General features: G+C 42.9%; 1 protein-coding gene across 2 annotated transcripts in view; it reads left to right on the forward strand.

The window, feature by feature from the left end:
- Positions 1–18,189, forward strand: part of RCL1 (RNA terminal phosphate cyclase like 1) — a 31,056-nt gene extending 12,867 nt beyond the window's left edge. For both annotated transcript variants that reach the window (XM_068928097.1, XM_068928096.1), the window contains 4 exons: positions 1,232–1,357; positions 5,197–5,353; positions 11,368–11,471; positions 16,657–18,189. In XM_068928097.1, the coding sequence (XP_068784198.1) occupies positions 1,232–1,357; positions 5,197–5,353; positions 11,368–11,471; positions 16,657–16,810 (541 nt within the window). In that variant the 3' untranslated portion in view covers positions 16,811–18,189. The remainder of the gene's footprint in view (positions 1–1,231; positions 1,358–5,196; positions 5,354–11,367; positions 11,472–16,656) is intronic.
- Positions 18,190–18,821: the final 632 nt, after the last annotated feature.

An 18,821-nucleotide genomic window follows, 5' to 3' on the forward strand; every position in this document is an offset into this window, starting at 1 on the left:
CTCAGTGTACTTGCAGTGGTGCTTGTCATGGTCTTTCCGAGGAGAAGGTCACTTATGCCCCTGTCATCTCTCTCATAAATAGTTCTAGCCTCTTTTTTTGTGTGAAGAGGAAGGTGATGATCGTGGTTTTGATGCCATCTTTCTAACTTGCCGTTGGCACACAGCACCATACCTGAGCCACTTTCACTGGATTTGGTCTGTGCGTGTGTGTGAACCGCACAGTTTTTGAGCTTCCTCCTTCCTTTATTTTTTCCTAAGGTTGTTCTCAGGACTAAAGGTTTACCTTTGGTAAGGTGAGAGGCAGTCTCGTTTCAGTTTGGTCATGAAGTGGTTCTCCAAGCAGGAGAAAACAAAACGCCTGGGAGCGTAAGTGCTTGGCTGTTTGATAGATGCTCCCTCCCCCCTAACCCCAACAGGCAGCTGAGCAGCTCTGTTTTCTTGCACCTGGGGAGACTGTGTTGTAGTAACGTTTTGTACTCATCCAAAATATTTAGTGTACCCACATAAAATGGGCAGAATGGTTGGTACCCCCAAAAAAGTGTCCGGAGTAAGTTCATCTTTTATATAGTGTCTGGAAGTTGTGGGGAGAGGGAGGCATACACAGAAGGTGGTTACATCTTCCTCCTCCCCAGAACTATTATCCTCAGAGCCTGACTTGATTAGAGAACCAGTGAACTGTTAGCGTCATAGCAATATCAGATAGTTAGAGCAGAGATTTTTTTTTAGCCTCTTTTAATTAATTTTTTATTTTGTTAAAGCACTTGCCTTTAATTTCAGCTACCTAATTTCTACATCATGAAAATAGAAAGACAGGATTTCTTGCTGCTAATTCAGGAGAAACTCACCCATCGCTGTTTTTTAGTACTATAGGAAGAGCAGAGCATGCAGGACTTTCTGCATCATAAGAAAGTGAAGGATGATAGAACAGCAACTGAAAGTAATCAAAGGACATTTTTAAGATAGGTGTTTACCTAGTTATGATAAGATGTCTGCACATGATCTGTGTACCGCACCTCAAGATTTACCAGAGAAAAGATTGTAGAAAATACTGAGCGCATGTACTTTTTTTAAGTATAGGCTGGGGTTAGCAGGTGGGTCAACATTTACGGACAGGCGTCCAGGGCAAAGCCACATTATCTGAAATAATGCATTGGGACCTCTTGGCCGCTTTGGTCATCATCTGGTTTAAATTTCTCTGTGATACAATGAGTTCCTTAGCTCAGAAGTGTAGATATTCTGTCAGAGTGTCACCACAGATGGCAAACAGAATGGTGGAATCTGCAAGGAGCATCCTGAATAAGTTCCTCCCGGACATTTATATCTACACAGATCATATGAAGGGGGTCAACTCTGGAAAGTGAGTATCCAGCTTTCACGGTCAACAGAAATACAATTCTGCATCTCTTTGTCTGCCAGTGTATTCTGATCTGCTATTGCATTGAGCTTCTGCAAGAACAGAAGTTGTGTGTTAAGCAAGGAATCGTGTATCATTATTGTCACTAAAGGGAAACCTGAACTTTCTTCGGCCTTAAAGCTGTTTTAAAGTGAGAATAAGATCAGAGGTGCCATGGCGTGGTGTGAAAACTGATGTTGGAATCTGATTGTAGACCTCTTCATGGAAATGGTAGCATTCAGGATGGGACCAAACTGTTTTATGAAGTGTTTGAGCCGTGTTGGCTGTCCTGTTCTTTACCGTAATATGAACAGTTGAACAGTGTCCTTTTGCTGGCAAGGAGTAGAACCCCAGTTAGATGACAGTTATTTGATGCATGAACTTACAGTACTTCCACAGATCTTCTTTGTTTAAAGAATACACAAGTGATGCATGTAATTCAGACGGTTTTACTTACTGACTTTTGTTGTCCTCTTGTCACTTATAGGTTGGTCGCTTGAGGTTGGAGAACATCTTGATAACTGACTTGTTTGTCTTCTTTCCATGTGCTCAAATCCAAGCATGCACACTTTTTGTTCCCTGTTTTTTTGTTTTGTCTGTTTGGTGTTTTTTTGCTTTTAGGTTTTTTTTTGTAATAGCTTGGTGTGTAACTGCTAGTGCCTAAGGAAGGATCTCGACTGGAAAACAGACTAAAACGCCATGGGGCACAAGTGAACACAGGAGAACAAGTGATAACCTGTTAGTTCTTTCTTAAAAGGATTCAAAAGAAAACATATATTTTTTTAAACTCTAATGCCTGTTTGATGCTATGCAAATGACCTCACATGCTTGGATCTTACCATATTCTTCACTGAAGCTTGTAAACGACAAATAGCGTCGTCGTGGCAATATACTGCAGTGTAATCCTTGTCTGTAAAGTCTTCCGGGCTCTTTGTCTAAAGACTTGGATATTAGGAAAAAGGTTATTACCTATGGGCTGTTGATGTGTTAGAGCGGGTTTTCAGGAAGACTGTCCGTCTCTGGAAACTTCTAAGAGCTGGTTAACCAAAAGTAGATACGGTTGTCCTGCTGTATAACAGGGAACTGAGGCTACAGCAGGCATTGAAATGTAGAGGTGAATCAGCTGTGTGACTAGGAAAGATTCGCTCGGTAGATGGCATATCAACATGTGGTTTTGTTTGCTGTGTGGCCACAGACATCCTGTATAATCTTGAGTAAGCTGTTCTGATCTAGATTTTGCCTTGTGCGTGTATGTATAAAATGTGTCTCTTTCCTGGAAGAGGTGTGGTGAGAGGACAGCGCTTTTGTGGCCAATACTTCAGGAATAAGTACTTCACAGACATCAACAGCTGTACCTACATCTAGCATTTCGAAACAAATACTTCATCCTTCATGTTTCAGAAATGCTGAATGTTTCCAGGACTAACGTAGATACTTAAATCGCTTACAAGGGTTTTGGTCTGCCCATTGCTGTTAGTAGAATTTGCTGTGTACTCGGCACTTCTAAGCAGTTATGGTTTTGTATGCTGCTAAATGAAAATACCGTTGTTATAAGGTGTTGAGGTAAAATGTTTAGAAAAAGTCTCAAGTGTATTTCAGGGAGGTTTAGGTTCTGGAGGCCTTTCTGAAAATTGAATATAAATGCCGTTTGAAGTATTACCCTAAAGATAAATTGTTACATTTACAAGTCTACAATAATCTTTAAAAAAAGTTAACTGTAAAGTATTTTTTTCCCTTCTGGTCCTTTGTCGTATTTAATACCCTAGATTGTAAATCCTGTGCCTTCAGTTTGTTAACAGCAAGCAGGATTTTGAAACCCTTCTTTTCTGGATTAGGTGTGGGGTTTAGGGAGGTTGCTTTGTTTTTTATCTGTCTGTAAAGTGGAAGAGTAAAGTGAACTAAGGCAGCACCATTGCATTTATTCTTTGCATGGATAGTCCACACAGAGGACTAAAGAACGGAAGAGGAGGAGAAACTGAAGTCCCCTCCCCGCTATGCTGGTGCTTGTAGCTTCCTAATGGCTGCCCTGCCATCACATTCAACAGGAGTACTGTGCCAATATGTCTGCAGTATCCCTGATACTAGTCTCGTGCCACTTCAGCAAAGCTTTATACTACCGAATTCCCAGTGCTTGGGTCTGCAGGACAGGGAGGGAAAGAAGTACGTCTTATTGCTTCCAGTGCAGTCTCTGGAATGAGCAGTAGTGATGAGCAAGACCAGCGAGGACTAGTTGCACTCACCTGTGCCCAGCCCAAACCAAGCCCGGCTCTCACACGACGAAGGTTTGAACTGTATCCCTTCCACAGTGCCAATAGCTTGAGGAAATGCATTATTTGACCATCTTTTACCACCACTGCTCTCACTCTAGGCAAAGACCTTCTGGTTTTATATTGAGAATTTGCAGCAGAAAGTTCATCTGTGCAGAGGGTTGCTAAGACTGTCTACACCTGCACAAGGCACTGAATGATTTTAATTTTTGTTTGGGCAGATTGCCTCATGCTACTGAACATTAAGAAAACCTGCTAGGGGACTTATTTATTAAAGGACGCTTGTCCAAATTGTAGCCCGTAAGAAAGAGTGTCTTTGACACAGTTCTTGTCTTGATTACTAGGTCTTTGCCTTTGCTTCAGAGAAAGGAAAGGCAGAGAGATGCATCTTTAACATCCCTTCTATGCTGCTCAGCAAGTACAGTCAATTAAATATGGGTGGGAACCGCTGATACCTTTTCATTCCCTGCCTATGAAATGCCTCTGGAAGAACTGTTTTTTCTAGTACTGGGATGGTTTGTCTGTACTGGTTTTGTTTTTGTTTTTGTTTTTTTTTGTGGTTTGTTGATGTTGGTGACATTCCTTAGCGTTTTGGGTCACTGTGACCATTTTAATCAAAAAGTGTGGTTGTGGATGCAGCTAGAGTCAAACAGCCGTGAGAAATACTGTATGTGGAGGAAAGTGAAGTTAGCCGTATTTTGAATGACTGACTGTTGGTGCTCTTCCGGGGCCTACAAATGAGAGGACCTTGTGATTTTCCCTCGTTAAAACTTCTCAGCAAGCTATATTCAGTCATCTGTGAATTTCTTGTAGTAGAAGTTTTTAACGCTCACAAATAGCGTTTTGTAGTATGCTGAGCTCTGTGGAAAATAGATGCTTTTGTTTTTCTTCAAGTAAAATGTTCAGAATTCTTACATGGCTGTAACAATTTGGCTGGTATTGAACGCTAAATGAAAAAAAGTCATTGGAAGTACAAGTGATATCAGATCAAACTAATTTTTTTTTTGCCTGGTTCCATGGTTATGCTCTGATCTTGCTGAATATTGAAGCTTCCAGGGAAAAAATTGGGTCCTTAAGGAAAGCTGTTGGTTTTTGGACTTTTTTTTTGTAATATGACGGCGAAGAAACTCGAAATGCTCTAGAAATGTTCATCAAACATGAATTTAATGAATGTGAAAGAGGTTTTGCTGAGGGGGATTTTTTTATGGTTTGTTTGTTTGTTTGTTTGTTTTTTTTGAATAAAGGTGGGACTTTCTAAGACTTGGGAGATTGTTTTTCAGAGTTTGTTTCAGGAATGACCAGCACAGTGAATTTGGGGGAAGTACTGGTTTTAACCTTGAAGTGCTGGTGTGAATGTTTTTTTCCACTGTGAATCAAATGCATGGAACGGGATGTTTCTCAGCAAGTCAAGGTTCACAGTACTGTCCCATGAGTGGACATGTTTGTGACTTGAGCAGGAGGTTGACTAGAGCAGGTGCTTCTCGGCTTATTATTCGATTTTATTCTTGAATCAAATGCACTTTCCCTTTCTTTCAGATCTCCAGGTTTTGGGTTGTGCCTTGTTGCAGAAACTATCAATGGCACTATTCTGAGTGCTGAGCTAGCCTCAAACCCTCAGGGCCAGGGAGTCGCTGTGCTGCCTGAGGAACTGGGCCAGAATTGTGCTAAGCTGCTCCTTGAGGAGGTGTACCGGGTAAGTGGCCAATATAGCCTGTGTGTATAACTAAAGGGAAGAAGGTGGTGACCTGAGGGTAAGGGGATAGGTGGTGTGAGAGCACCCTCAGGCTGGCTCAGATCCAGCCAAAGAAATGAGCTGGTGCTGCCAGGGTCGTCTTAATCCAGGTGAAAAGTGTTTTCAAATTGTTCCATGAACGGTGCAGCGACTTGCTGTGCCATGCTATTTCCTCTGCAGGAGGTGTATTACCATGAGTTACAGTAGAGACAAACTTTGCTTTTGTTGCATGAGAATGTAGTTGGTTTTACATGGGTTGTTGTTTTTTTTAATTATTTATTTTTGTTAGTAAAGTGGAGTTGTAGCTGAGTCAGGGCTCTGAAACTAGTGGTGGAAGTGGGGCATTGTGAGTGGGTGGAGGTGTGAGGAGGAAGAAAAATGAGCCGCCAGTCTCAATGCTGGCTGCTTTGCTGTGATAATGACAAAAGTCAAATGTGTTGAGATCTGTTGCTTGTATGAGGAATTGGCCAAATGGTTTCTTGGAAAGGAGCTAGGACAGTGTTTGCATAGAAATCTGAGTGCATTACAGCCTTCCACAGCATAATTTTTTGTATTAGAAATGCTTGTTTTCATTTATGGTGAGGTTTTTATGTGGATAACCAGCTTTCAGTCTTAAAAATGATTTAGTGATTAGAAGCACAGTGAGAGTTTCTCATTTAATAAAGAACATAACTGCTTTTGTTGTTTATCTCAACAAATGTCAAAATAAGTGGCTATTAGTATTGACAACACATATTTGGCCTTTAGGAGGCAGCCATCTACAGATTGTGCTCAGTGCTTTAAAAAGTAATTGCTCTGACTTAAGTCCTATCAGGTTACTTCCAAAAAAACATCAAAAATTTCATTAATGAGGTCCTGTATTAGGTAACTTGGTTATAAAAGTGCTCCTTAATCTCACGCATTGTATCCATGCTTGCACTAGCTCGCTAATCTGTGCTTATTGCTGTCTTCTGCTTTTCCTGATCAGAACCCATCTTCTTCCCCTGTCTGAATAACTAGCTTGCCCGCTTGCTCCATTAATATTCCATTCATGTTTCATTTTGTCTTCCATTAATATCTTGTTTGTGTTTCTTCAGTATGTGTTGGAACTCAAATATAATTGTGACGTTCCTGAAGGAAAATGTTCCTTTCTCTACTTCACGTATGTCTAAAACTTGTAGTCTTAAATGTGCCATGTTGCTAGAGGACAGGGGAAATGCAAATACCCAGGTGCTATGAACGGCCTTTGAGACCACCTAATCCTTGGGTCTCCCAGGTAAATTGTTAGCTCTCCCTTTCCACCTAGATGCAAGCAGCGGAAAAGGTGCTGTTTTCTTTCCCAAACTGAGCTGCAGAGGTGTTTATGAAGGACAGCGTCATCCAGACAGCCATGGACTACCAGTATAGTTTCAGGCTTGCAGCAACTCTGCTGACTGTCCAGACTTGTAATGTGATTGTCTGCAAAACTGCAAGGGACTGTTTCTAACCCAGGGTTTTTAATCTAACAAAGGTGATATGCTCGACTGTTCTTCCTGTTACAGTTGAGACGCCTTGCTTTTGAAAGTTCAGCCCTCAATATGCATGGAGAGCTAACAGGTACTTACTGTGAGGGAACATCTGTGTGTTTCTAGGAGCAATTGAGCATAGTGAGAGTCAGCTATTTTTATTTAAATGGGGTGAACTTTAAAATATTGCAGCTTCAGTTTTTGAAAAAGAGCTAAAATTCAGTACATCTGTTGCTTTGCATAAACCTCTTGGAAAAGATGTGCAGATAGTCAGATTAGAGGAGGCTTCAAAAATCCCGTTTCCTCATGGTTTTTATCAGTAGCAGTAGCTACTTATTTTCCTTTGAAAGCCATCCAGGACTTGATAGTTTGAAACTGGAGAGGGAATCTGTCCAGATATTATACTTTCTGCAGAGATAGGTGCCAGAGAACCTGCAAAATGAGGAGATCGGGAAAGGCTATGACCAGACAGTTATCTGCGCTACTGTCATGAACCACAGCCATTTGGATGGGAGGAGTCAAGTTCTGCAAAGCACACCAAGATAGTGAGGATCTCAGAGGAAAGCAGAGAAATGTATTTGGGGAAGAAACAGGCAATCCTTGGGTCAGGCAAGACTTTGATTGTTAAGGTGATGTGCCATCAGATGTCAATGTCTTTGGAGATCAAGTTCTCTTATGGGTCAATGAAGTTGTTAGCTGTGAACTGCCGTGGCACAGCAAACTCTTCTGGAAGGCTTTTTTCCATGTGGGTCTCTTCAGATTATGTCAAAGAATGACTGACAAGTGCTGAGCAGTGCGTGGACTGCTTTCAGCCCTCCCCTGCAGCCATTCTCAATGGAAAAATTCTTGTTTGTGAGCCTATCTGGTTATGTTGCTGCTTACCTGCTGGTTGCTCAGTCCTCGTTCAGTGTTCATGAATTCTCTGCTCCCTTTGTCGTAGGCGATACGGTATCTTTTGTTTTGTAGATTTTGGAATGCGCTCTTGAATTTGTGCATGACAGACAGGCACACGCAGCCCTAGCCTGGCATTTGGAAAGATGGACTTTGTCATTGACTTCCCTTTCTTTAACTTAGGTCAGTATGATCCAGCGTTGACCACAGAAAGGATAAAAAAAAACACCTTGCAAAGTGTGCAATATTGTCTCGTTTTGAAGAAACTGTTTAAGTTTCTTTGCCTAGGTTTATGAATTAGCTGTCTAATGAAACAGTATAAAGTTTGCATCCTGGCAAAGCCTGCTGCTCTGAGCAGGCAGACGTAAAGCCCTGCACTCTTTACACTGGCTGCTCGCTGAATACAGGGTTCAAGAGTGAATTTCGCTCCCTGTGCTCAGATTCCCTGCTGGGGATGGGTTTTACTGCGCAAGACTGTTTCTCACTCTGTCTTTGGCTGTAGTTGGTGTGCTCCAGGAGATGGGGAAGAGAGTTGATCAGAAAGGGGCATCTTGAGAACATGAGAGATGGATTCTCTGCAGAAGGGTTTTAGCTGTCAAAGTCACCCACAACCCTGCCAGAGTTCAATATTGTTTAAGGAGCTCTGAGGCATCTGCTACAGCGATGGCTTAATGCTAAATGGTCCCTCTCCTAAGCCTTCAAAAAGAAATTGAAGAGGACACGTGCTGCTCAGAATCAGTGGAGCTTGTTGTATGCACATTTATTGACTGAAGAGTGTCAGGGCTAATAGACTAATAACAACTGACACAGTGCTAATTACAGTTGCCCTGAAGGAGGGGCATGGAGTGACTAGCATTGTCCTACCTGAACTTAGTTGTTGAAGGCCATCGTGAACCCCTTCTCTTTGAAAGGTGCCAGTTATGGGAACTTTATGTAACAGGTAAGTGGCAGAATGAGAAGGCCTGGAAGAACTGGAAAAGGGTTGAAGGTGTATATTCCTTGCGACTGGGAGAACCAGGGAAGGGTGCAATACCTGTTTAAAGCTGAGCTACTTCATAAGGCAGGGGTGAGTTGTTATGGGGGCTTAAGAGGGCAAGGGGGTAAGGCTCTTGTCTTATTTAACCAGAGGTAAGCCAACTAGAGCACCTCAGGTTTCTTGAGGCACACAAGTATGTATGCACAGGCAAGTGAGGAAATTGTGCAAATGCCAAAACATAGCCAAGACTAAATCAAACCTTAATCTCAGAAGAATAATTCTCCTTGAAACACTGTTCTCCAGTATCTGGAATTATTTTTGTATATGCCTGTAGACTGTGGTATTTGTATTGCCACATTTCAAAGCAGACTGTATTTTAAGTGATTTGTGTCTCTAATTTTGTGCTGGGTCTGGCTGTGTTGTCAATGGAAACGATAATGGAGAAGCTGCCATAAATTGAAGTAATGTGGTCTAGAAGCTGCATCCTGAACTGCTAATGAGTGCCAGCCGTTTTGGAACAAATGTCAATACTTTGGCTCTGACATCACCCATCCCGTTTCTAGTGGGAGGTTTGCTTTGGTTTTGGACCCTTGAGAAAGCGGCAGGTGAATTGAGAGAACAAAGCTGGCCTCCTTGGAGAGGCATTTGCTTGTGTTTCATTAGACATAAGTTACTGCTCTCTCAGGGTTTGATTACAGGCTTACTGTAATCAAAGAATCACTTAATTTCCCTGTACGGCAACTGCCTGTGTGGGAGTGGACATAACAGCGCATTGCTAACGCACAACGATAGAAGGGATGACTCTGACTCACTGCAGCAAGAGAGACTTATGTAAGCAGCTAAGATGCGATGGATATGTCATATTTTGCTGTGTTGTACAGGACATGGTTGTCTCCATGCTGACTGAAGCCTTTGTATAATCTGGGTGTTAAAAAGAGGTGTTTTATAATGTTTTCAGCTTAAAAACAAAACAAAACAAAACACATGCACCAAAACAAGCCCAGAGAAGGTGATGTCTTCACAAGTGGTTAAGAGCATTTGGAGTGGCTAACTGACTATAAATGCAGAGAGCCTGCATCTGAAATGCTCCTTACCAAACCCTCGACTACTGCTTGGACATGTTTCAGATTTGCTAATGCATCCGGTGAGAACTGTTGCTCTGGATTCTGCAGGTCCCCTGTTCACTCAAGACAGAGCACAGTTTTCCTCAGTCCCATAGAGGACATGAGGTTGAATGCACAACCCCCACTATGGTATGGTAGTTTTGCACAGGTAAAAGGGCTGCTGTAGGAGACAGCAGAGCAGTTGCTAAGAGGTAGCGAGCGGCGCGGCTGATATGTAATGAAAGGGCATCCTTTCACTGCATGAAGTGCAGAGTATTTTTCAGAGCAGAGCAGAGACTTGTCACGCTGTTAAGACAGCAAGGCTGTCTTGAAACTACCCCTTCAGTAACTCTTCTTGGAAAGGCTGTCCTTTCTGCCCTCTCAGTGAGTAAATGCGCTGAAGTTGTCACACAGTGTTTTCTTTCGCTATGTATTCCTGACTTCATTTTGCCCCTCGCTTGCCTTTTTAGATGGTAATGATACCTCTTAAAATGGTGACAGGCTGCTCCTTGCCCACAAAGCTGCTGGTATGCTTTGTTACAGAGTTTTAAAAGGGTTACTTGTATGTTTTGCTTTCTCTAGGGTTTAGCATCAGGCCTCTGGTTCAGTTGGAAACTGTTCACAGATTTCTCATGGCTTTGGATCAGCATGAATATGAGGAAAACCCAGAAGAACGTTATGCCAGATATTTTTTCTTTTTGCAATGTGTTTGCATAGCCATAGTTAGCAAGTTCTCTCTACATAAATCTTGAATGAATATACTAATTTAATTTTAAATATTTTTTAAATTATCTTTAGACTTTGTAAACAAACCACCCTTCCAATTCCAATTTACATACTCGCTATAGCTCTCCCCCACATACAAAACAGCTTGCCCTGCACTTTTTTTTTTTAAACATAATTTTGTGCGTGGCTCTTTCACATAGCAACAAATACACTTCTTTCTATCATAAATACAAGGGAAAATTGCAAATGTAAAACACAAAAACTAACAGTAGGGTCTTTGGTGGAGGTGTAGCAACTTTTAACCTGCTCTTTGGAGGCTGTTACAGCTGAGCTATTTGTCCAAATGTCACTTTTAAACTGTTCAAGTGCTGCGATTCAGACACATCAATAATCTTCAAACACACATGAACTATAAAGTAACATCTCTTTTCAGTGGACCTCGAAGAGCTCACTTCTCCCTGCTACTTGAAGCTGTTAATTAAAGTTCGGAAATCCTTCACTGTTTTTATTCTGTGATGTTGGAAGTGAACAGGTTGGAAGAGTGGGGAAGGTTCTTTAATGTGACATTGTTTTTGGTGTTTTGTTTTGTTTTGTTTATTCTTCTGTTCCTTTCCCAGCCTGCCTTGTGAAATTAACTTATCATTGTTACAAAATCTAGATTTTTATCTTTTTGGCCCTTAAAAATTGAGAGCGGTTATTCTGCCTTTTAAGTAAATCTTTCTCCTCTAATGCTCTCCTCCCATCCGAATTTCTGGTTTGTACAGAGATTAATTATTAAAACATTTTGGTTTGCAGGGAGGCTGTGTGGATTCAACAAATCAGAGCCTTGCTCTGCTCCTCATGACCCTTGGACAACAGGATGTTTCCAAAGTCCTGTTGGGACCTCTGTCTCCATACACGTAAGTTGTTTTGTTCAGCTTAATTACCCAGTCTCGTTTAATTTGGTAGTTATACCACTCAACTGGTTTCTGTATATAGAAGACTGCATGTGGCTGTGAATAGAACAGCTTGTACTGTCTTCAAATGAGACAGGTGACTAAGTTACCTTGTGTTTATTTGTACACGTTGGAAGATGATTTCCTTATTGTTATGCATTCTTCCTGATTCTGAGGCGATTAAAATTGCCGAGATGGGGCTTATTGTTGGTTCCTGGTCTCGGATTGGATGTCTGCGTCAGTTAGCTTTTTGTTGCCCCTCTTAGGCTGCTGTGTTTTCCTAGTGATCTCTCTGTAGCTCTGGCAGTAAATGGGACGTGTTTTGAATGGTTAGCCATTCAGGCCAAAGACGCAACAGCCCAAAGGAAAGGGCTCTGGGGTTCAATTCATGGAGCTGTCTGCAACCCCAGAGCTTTAGTCCTGTCATGCAGCGGGCTTCTAGCTTGCTTTCTAGCCTCAGTTTTTGCTAAACATTTGTCTGTGGCTAGTAGTGGTTCAGAGAAGAGAAAAGTAATATAGCTCTTCTCATGCCACTAGTTGCAACACACAGGTTAGATGAAGGGCATCCTGTATCAAGAATTTCATTTACTCCAGCTGGCTGACAAGTGATTGACTAGACCTCAGTTGTTTAGAGACTGCCTTGTTGTCCTTTGAGCAAGACAGGGGTGGAGAGCTGTTTATCTGAAAGTGGTAACCAAACAATGAGACCATGAACTGTCCTTTTTCGGTTATCATGGTACCGGTGCTGTATACGTGAAAGGTACAGTACTGTGATAACTGAAGAATGGTGGTGCCATCACATGATAGCTAGAAATCACCTCAGTGCTGTTAAACCCCTGATACCTTGGAAACAACATCTATCAGACTGAGGGAAAGAAAGGGGAGCCTCCCATTGCATAGGGGTGAAGTAATCACTAGAAAGTAAGTATCCACATGAAAGGCTTGGAAAGAGTGGATGGTAGTGTTTGAAGTGTATGAAGTGAACCAATGCCTTTTCTTTTTTTTCTTTTTTTTTTTTCTTCTCTCTGATACTATGGAAGTCAGGTGAACATACGATTTTAAGCAGGTAGATTTCAAATGGGTTGTCACTTCTCCCATGCTGGGGGTGCATGGCTGGGATGAAGGTCAGGAGCAGATGTTGTGAAGCAGTAGTGTATGTCACATGAGATCACGTCGTCGTCTGCAGCACCTCTTGCCCCTGCTAATGCAGCTGGTTAAGAGATGGGAAACCTGGCTCCAGAGCAACTCAACAGATGCACAATTTCGGGGAGCATTTTTGAACTAAATTACAATACTGTCTTGTTCCACTTCATTGTCCCTCCTCTCCTCTAATGGGGCTGTGACACCTTCTCTGCATTTAACATTTTCGCCCCGCAGAATCCAAAGCTATTTATAAACCATTTACAGTAACTGACTTCCCTCTCTAGCACAGGGTGGCACAAACACAACCGTTCAGCTGGTGGATTAGCACGCTGTGAGGGGATGTGGCACTTTGGAATATGTCCATCAGAATGAGAAAACAGGTTCCAAGTTTAATTGCGTATTTACCCGAGAGACACTCTTCCACCCTTGCTAAAGGTATGGGGAGCCGTGCCTTGAGCAGGGCTGTCCTGTGTGCTGCTGGGGACACCAGCCCCCAAAAGACCACTTGGCCTTTGGCCGTCTGGATTTTCTCCTCTTGGTTTATATTCCATATGTCACAGAAGTGAACACCTGTCTGTCAAGCTGAGCTTAAAATCAAATGCAAGGTGCTGGCCGTGTTGCCACCGCACTGGATTGTGCACAGTACCACGTTTAAGACCCCACAGAGAGATTGGAGTCTTTCAGGCCAGGCTGCTCTGCATGCAGGTGAATGGAGGAGGCACAGGATGAACCAGAGGATAAAAGAGGGATAGCAAAGTTGTTACAGGTACGAGTGGCCTTAGAGAGGAAAAAAAAATTTCACTGCATCCTCTGGAGAGAGTTGAACAAACTGCGATTTTTATCTGCTTGGGAGCTCTAATGCATGAAGCAAGACCATCCAAAAGGGTAGAGGACAACTGGACAAGGCAGAGCAGCAGCACCTGCATGAAGCGTAAAAGGGAAGAAGAGGGCTGAGACCAGGCAGAAGTCTCAACTTGATCGGACAGGAGACAGGCAGGAGGAGGCAATCTCTGCTTATTTGGTCGTGCCCATGTGTGGCTGCTGCTGCTTTTTCTCCACTGCTCTTTTGCGCTCCCATTTCTGTGGAAACTACTGGGAAGCAGCCCATAGGCGCATGCCTGACCCGATATCCTCGGGGCCTTTGCAGCGCTTTGGGCTCGCCACAGCATGAACACTCCCGCGTGGTGCACCAGAGACCTGCTCGTGTTCAAAACCCAGCCCCACTGGGTGGACTCCCTAACGTGCACGCTTCCCTGGCACACTCGGGTGCAGCACTGGGGGTGCCCTAAGCCCTTGGATGGGGCACAGGTTACCAGGCATGTCCAGGAGCTGCAAGTTGGGGCTGTTTATCCCCCCGTCTCCCCGAGCAATGACCTCCTTTTCTAGCCAGCGCAGCTGGGGCAATCCCGAAATGGGACCGTTGCACAGCTTCAGCAGCTCCCCAGCACCGCCTTCGTGGCTGGGTACTGCTTGCACGAGCTCTGCAGTGGTGAGCTCTATTTTAAGCGTAAATGAATAAGGAAGCTGTTGTCAGCGCCATGGTCTCCTCTGGCAGCGGTGATTTGCAGGCTGGTTGCTTTGCCCTGACAGTAAGCTAAAATGTGTGAAGTGGATATGTACCTCTTTATGTCACTTAAGAGGCTTCTGGGAAAAGAGGGCACTTATGTAAAGAGATTTTTAATGCTTTTTCCCTTTCCTTCTTTTTTGGTAGTCCAATGATTTTTAATTTGAAACTGGCAGGCCCTGAGGAGAATCTCTCATGTGGCTCACTCTGCAGTCCGTGGGTCTGGAAAGGTGTTCAGCTCTGCCTCATTCTTGCTCAAACATACACAGACGCATACGGTTTAAATTTCAGTCAACATAAAGCTGCTCTATACCTCTCGCTCTCCCAGGCTGTCCCCAAGTCTCTCCGTGCATGTTTGGGGCTGCCTCTATTGTTGAGGAAGTCAACCTTCGCGTACCTGATCTTAGTCAGCCTCAAGCTAATACAAACTCCCTCTCTCCTTCACCTTGTCACATATCACTGTTTTTCTCTCCTTTTTCTCCTTTTGCAGAGATCCTGCCACCTGTGCTTTTATTGCTGCAAGGCAGAGCCAACCTCACGCTGTCTGCAAGTTCTCCCTCAACGTCCCTAGGCAGCCGCTCCTCCTCTCCCGTTCTCCTAAGTCTTTCTCATTTTTCTGGAGGCTGTGGCAAAGCCGTGCTGCTTTTCTTTCCCTCACTCACTCTACCTTTCTTCAAAAGGAGGAAGAGAGAGAGGAAGCATGATAAACCATATGTGTGCAGAGGGAGGTACAGGTTAATCCCAGAGACGCGTTGCGGAGTATGCTGAGCAGCCTGTGGGATTGTGCCCTAGCCTTTGGCTCATCGCTGCCTTTGGCATTTATACAGTTTCTCCTGTGCCTGCCTTGCAGTTCAGCACTCCCTACTCCTGCTGTTTTGGGCTTGGCTGCTTTCTTGTCACGCTGCCAGAGCTCTGGGAAAGGACCCAGCTTAGAAGGGAGGTTGGTATGGAGCTTGTTGCCCATCAGCTTTATTGAAGTATTTGTGCCAAGCGTATGCCTATTTGCCTATTATAGCAACCGTGCACTTGAGGAGCTGTGGAGGACAAGGCACTCTTAATTCTTCCTTTAGGCTGCTCTTTCGTTGGAAAGATGTGAGCTGTGGTGTGTGTGATGAGCTGGTCACCAACCCGGGAGTTGAGGCAGAAAGGAATACGTAGCGTGGAGTGTAATCCAACTCAGGAAGATAAGGCAATTCTTGCTTCTGCCCTCATTGTCATGCAAGGTTCCTCCCCAGTGCTTCTGCTCCCGAGACTTGCACCGTACTCTGTGCTTTGAGAGTCCCAAAGTTTTGGGACTAGGAGCTACCAGGAGGCTTTCTAAGCCCTTGTGATTTTGCAATGGAAGCTGTTCTACCCCCCCGATCTCCTGCTTCCCGTTTTGTGGGTGCTTTTTCTTAATTTAGTGTCATGACGTAAGTGTGACTGGTATGCTCTTAGCTCGCACAGCAGTGGCTTTTTCCAAGTTGCTAGACAAACGAGTGCATGGAGTGGATGTGCACATACTTCTTCTTCAAAGGTTAAACTTCATCTAAAAAGGGCACATGTTAAGAGATTAAACCTTAGTCTGAGACTCCAGACTTAGTAGTGACTGTGACCGGGAAAGACCAGAATCCTGTCATGAGCGATTAACAATGTTCTCTTCGTGGCTTTTCAGTGTAATTTTTGGTTCCTTGTTTTGGGCAGGTCTGCAGAAATGTTCTCTTTATCTTTTTTTATGCTGCTCATTAATTTTTATGTCACTCTACCTCTAGTCAGTCTGTGTTTAGGGCCATTGTGTCTATTCAGTCCCTTCATGCCTGTAATTCTAAAATGATGAAAGAAAAGTTACTTTTTTTTTTTTTTTTTGAAAATGAAGAAAGAAAACAGGCAGAATTCTGAGTCTGAAAGTGAATCTAAAGAAACATCTAACTTTCTAGGGAGGACTTTGTAGTACATACCAAACGTGTACTTGAGGTTCTGATACCTCTCCTTTTAGAGCATCTTCCCAAGGCCGACCTTTTGGCTATCTCTTTTTATTTCTGCTTAAAACAATGGGAGTGGAAGAGGAGTACAACAGGTTGGTCAGTTTCTTATGGCTGTATTGGACAGACAGCCTCATGGGTGAGTGACCTCACTTGGCCATGGCACTTCTTTCTCCTCCCTTTCTTCCTCCATCCCTATATTGTCTTGCTGTGTTACAGGTTATTCCTTTTTGCTCTGATTATACAGGGAGGGCAGTGGTTTCAGCAGGGGCTCACCAGTCACTTCCATAATGCAATTTTTTTTATTTTGGGGGGGTGGGGGGGGGGGTTGAGCCTGTAGATTCATTTCTCTGTGCTAAGCAATCTGCTCTATTCACCGAGCCAGACATTGTGTTCAGTACTGGAGTGAATGCTAGAAGATACTGTTAATAAGCTTTCTGTTTTGTTTCTTATGCTCTGTTTTTTTTTTTCTCTCCTTCAGAATTGAGTTTCTGCGGCACCTGAAAAGCTTCTTCCAGATCATGTTTAAAATTGAAACGAAGTCCCCCGAGGAGGAGGAACACAAGGGTGGGGAGAAAGTCTTAATGACATGTGTGGGCATTGGATTTTCCAACTTGAGTAAAACAATAAGATAAAACATCTACAGACTTTCTGAAATGGGGTGACAGAAAACATTGCAAAGATCTGATATAACAATATGAGAACCTGCCTTTCCCTGTGCTTATTCTGGAACGAGGAAAACCAGCGATGATCCCAGTGCAGAGGTACCCAAGCTTGCTGCATGTAAACAATAAAGCTACCTTCAGGCTGTTTAGGCCTATATGGTGTACGAACACAATGCCACTGTTGTGCTGCGTGGAATGGCTGGCCAGAGTCTCAGCTGGCTTGGGATTTCTTGCACTGTGCTCCAGTGCATGGGACACAGGTGTCTCTTATGTTCTTGTGCCCCTCTTCCCATGCCCTCAAGCCTTAAATGCAGTGGGTGCTCTACTTGTCATTATATGTATCTACAGGCTTCACTCTTAGCTTTTTCTGAAAGGTTTAGATAGAGAAGGGAAACAGGATTGACCAAAATGAGACTTGCAGTGCAAAACAAATGATCACAACAGAAACAGTAGATTCCTCAGGTAATTGCAGAGATTATACAGGCATGGAAACTAGAGTACAAGCTGGAGCAATAATTTCTGGTTTATACACTGTATGGGTATAGAATTTGTCAAATGCTTTGCTTCTGTTCAAGTTGGCTAAAGGATAGTTTTGCGGAGGGAAAAACTTATCTGCCTTTTAATTTTCTTTAATGGTACAATGCTGCAGAAGAGATCTCAGCCCATACTGTTTATTCTAGCCTGCTCTGCAAAGATGGGCAGGAGAAATCTCCTTGCAGTTTTCAAGTGATTCCATATGTTTCTGTCAGGTTTGTTTGGCATGCCATACGCTACAGTTCACAACTGGCTGTGAAAGGTAGCAACAAAGCTGTGCGGGCTTTGAGGGAGAAAAATATATCCAGTTTGCACCATCACGTTTAGTGCAGCTGCTCTGTTCTGGAAAGAGGTTGTAGTTGATGGGCACTGTTTGGATTAACAGGTGCTAAAGGTTCATACTCGGGTAAAACGATTTAGCCAAGAAAGGCTTTTGGTTGATTCCAGGCAAAGCTGCTGAAGTTAATGCTGCACTCCTGACATAAGGAGAGTGACTTATACTGGACTTCAGGCTACGCTCATCGAAATGTGTTTCGGGTAAAATGAATCCATGTCAAAAGCTAGTATATTATATGGCAAGTACTAGTGACTATGTTATAATGGTCTTACAAACTTTATCCAATGCCACTGTAGAGTGGGCATTACCTCTCTAATATGAAAAATGTATGTTGGACCCAAGCAGAACTTTGACAAAAAGGTAGGAATTTGGTTAGTGGTTTATGAGCTGTTGGAGGCTGTGAGTCGTTTTTGTACTGTACTTTGCTCTTGTTGCACTCTGTCTAAACTTGTTTTGGAAAAATAAAGTATTTTTTCCTAAATAAGGTTTTCTTCCTCCCTTTAAAAAAACAAAACCTTTTCCACAAGCTCAAGAGTCTGGCAGTTCTAGATAAGATAATCAGCTATTTTGAACTGATTTGTGAAAAGGGTGGTTTTCACTTTTTCCTTCTTGTGAAAAGAGTGGTTTTGGTGGTTGTACCTTGGGGGGTTGGTCCTTTTTGTGTGTAGTAGTTTTCCAAAACTGAAGTTACAGATAAGGAAACTCCATACAGGAAACTAATACATTAGATTCCAAATAAAATACTTTGAATCTCTATATTTTTTAAATATAAAGTTACATTGGAAGAAGCTGGTGGTCATGGAAGTCTTCTTACCTTGCTCCCCTTCATCATGGATGCAATGAAAAAGCTTGAAACTCTCCGAATGAAAATTATTCTAAACACAGAGCGCCGTTGATCCAAAAGGTGAAACGTGCAAGCTGAGATTAATAGCCATCAGAGTGAAAACATAAAACCTCACTAATTAAAGATGCACATTTGGAACACAGCTCAGATTTCCAAAATCAGCATAAATAAACATTGGAAAGTGTTGTCAGAACGTCAAAAGGTAAAAGCTTGATTGCCTTTAAACTTTTTAAAGCTTTTACCTTTTGACATTCTGACAATGTTTC

This window comes from Struthio camelus, chromosome Z, assembly GCF_040807025.1.
Source record: "Struthio camelus isolate bStrCam1 chromosome Z, bStrCam1.hap1, whole genome shotgun sequence".
NCBI lineage: Eukaryota > Metazoa > Chordata > Aves > Struthioniformes > Struthionidae > Struthio > Struthio camelus.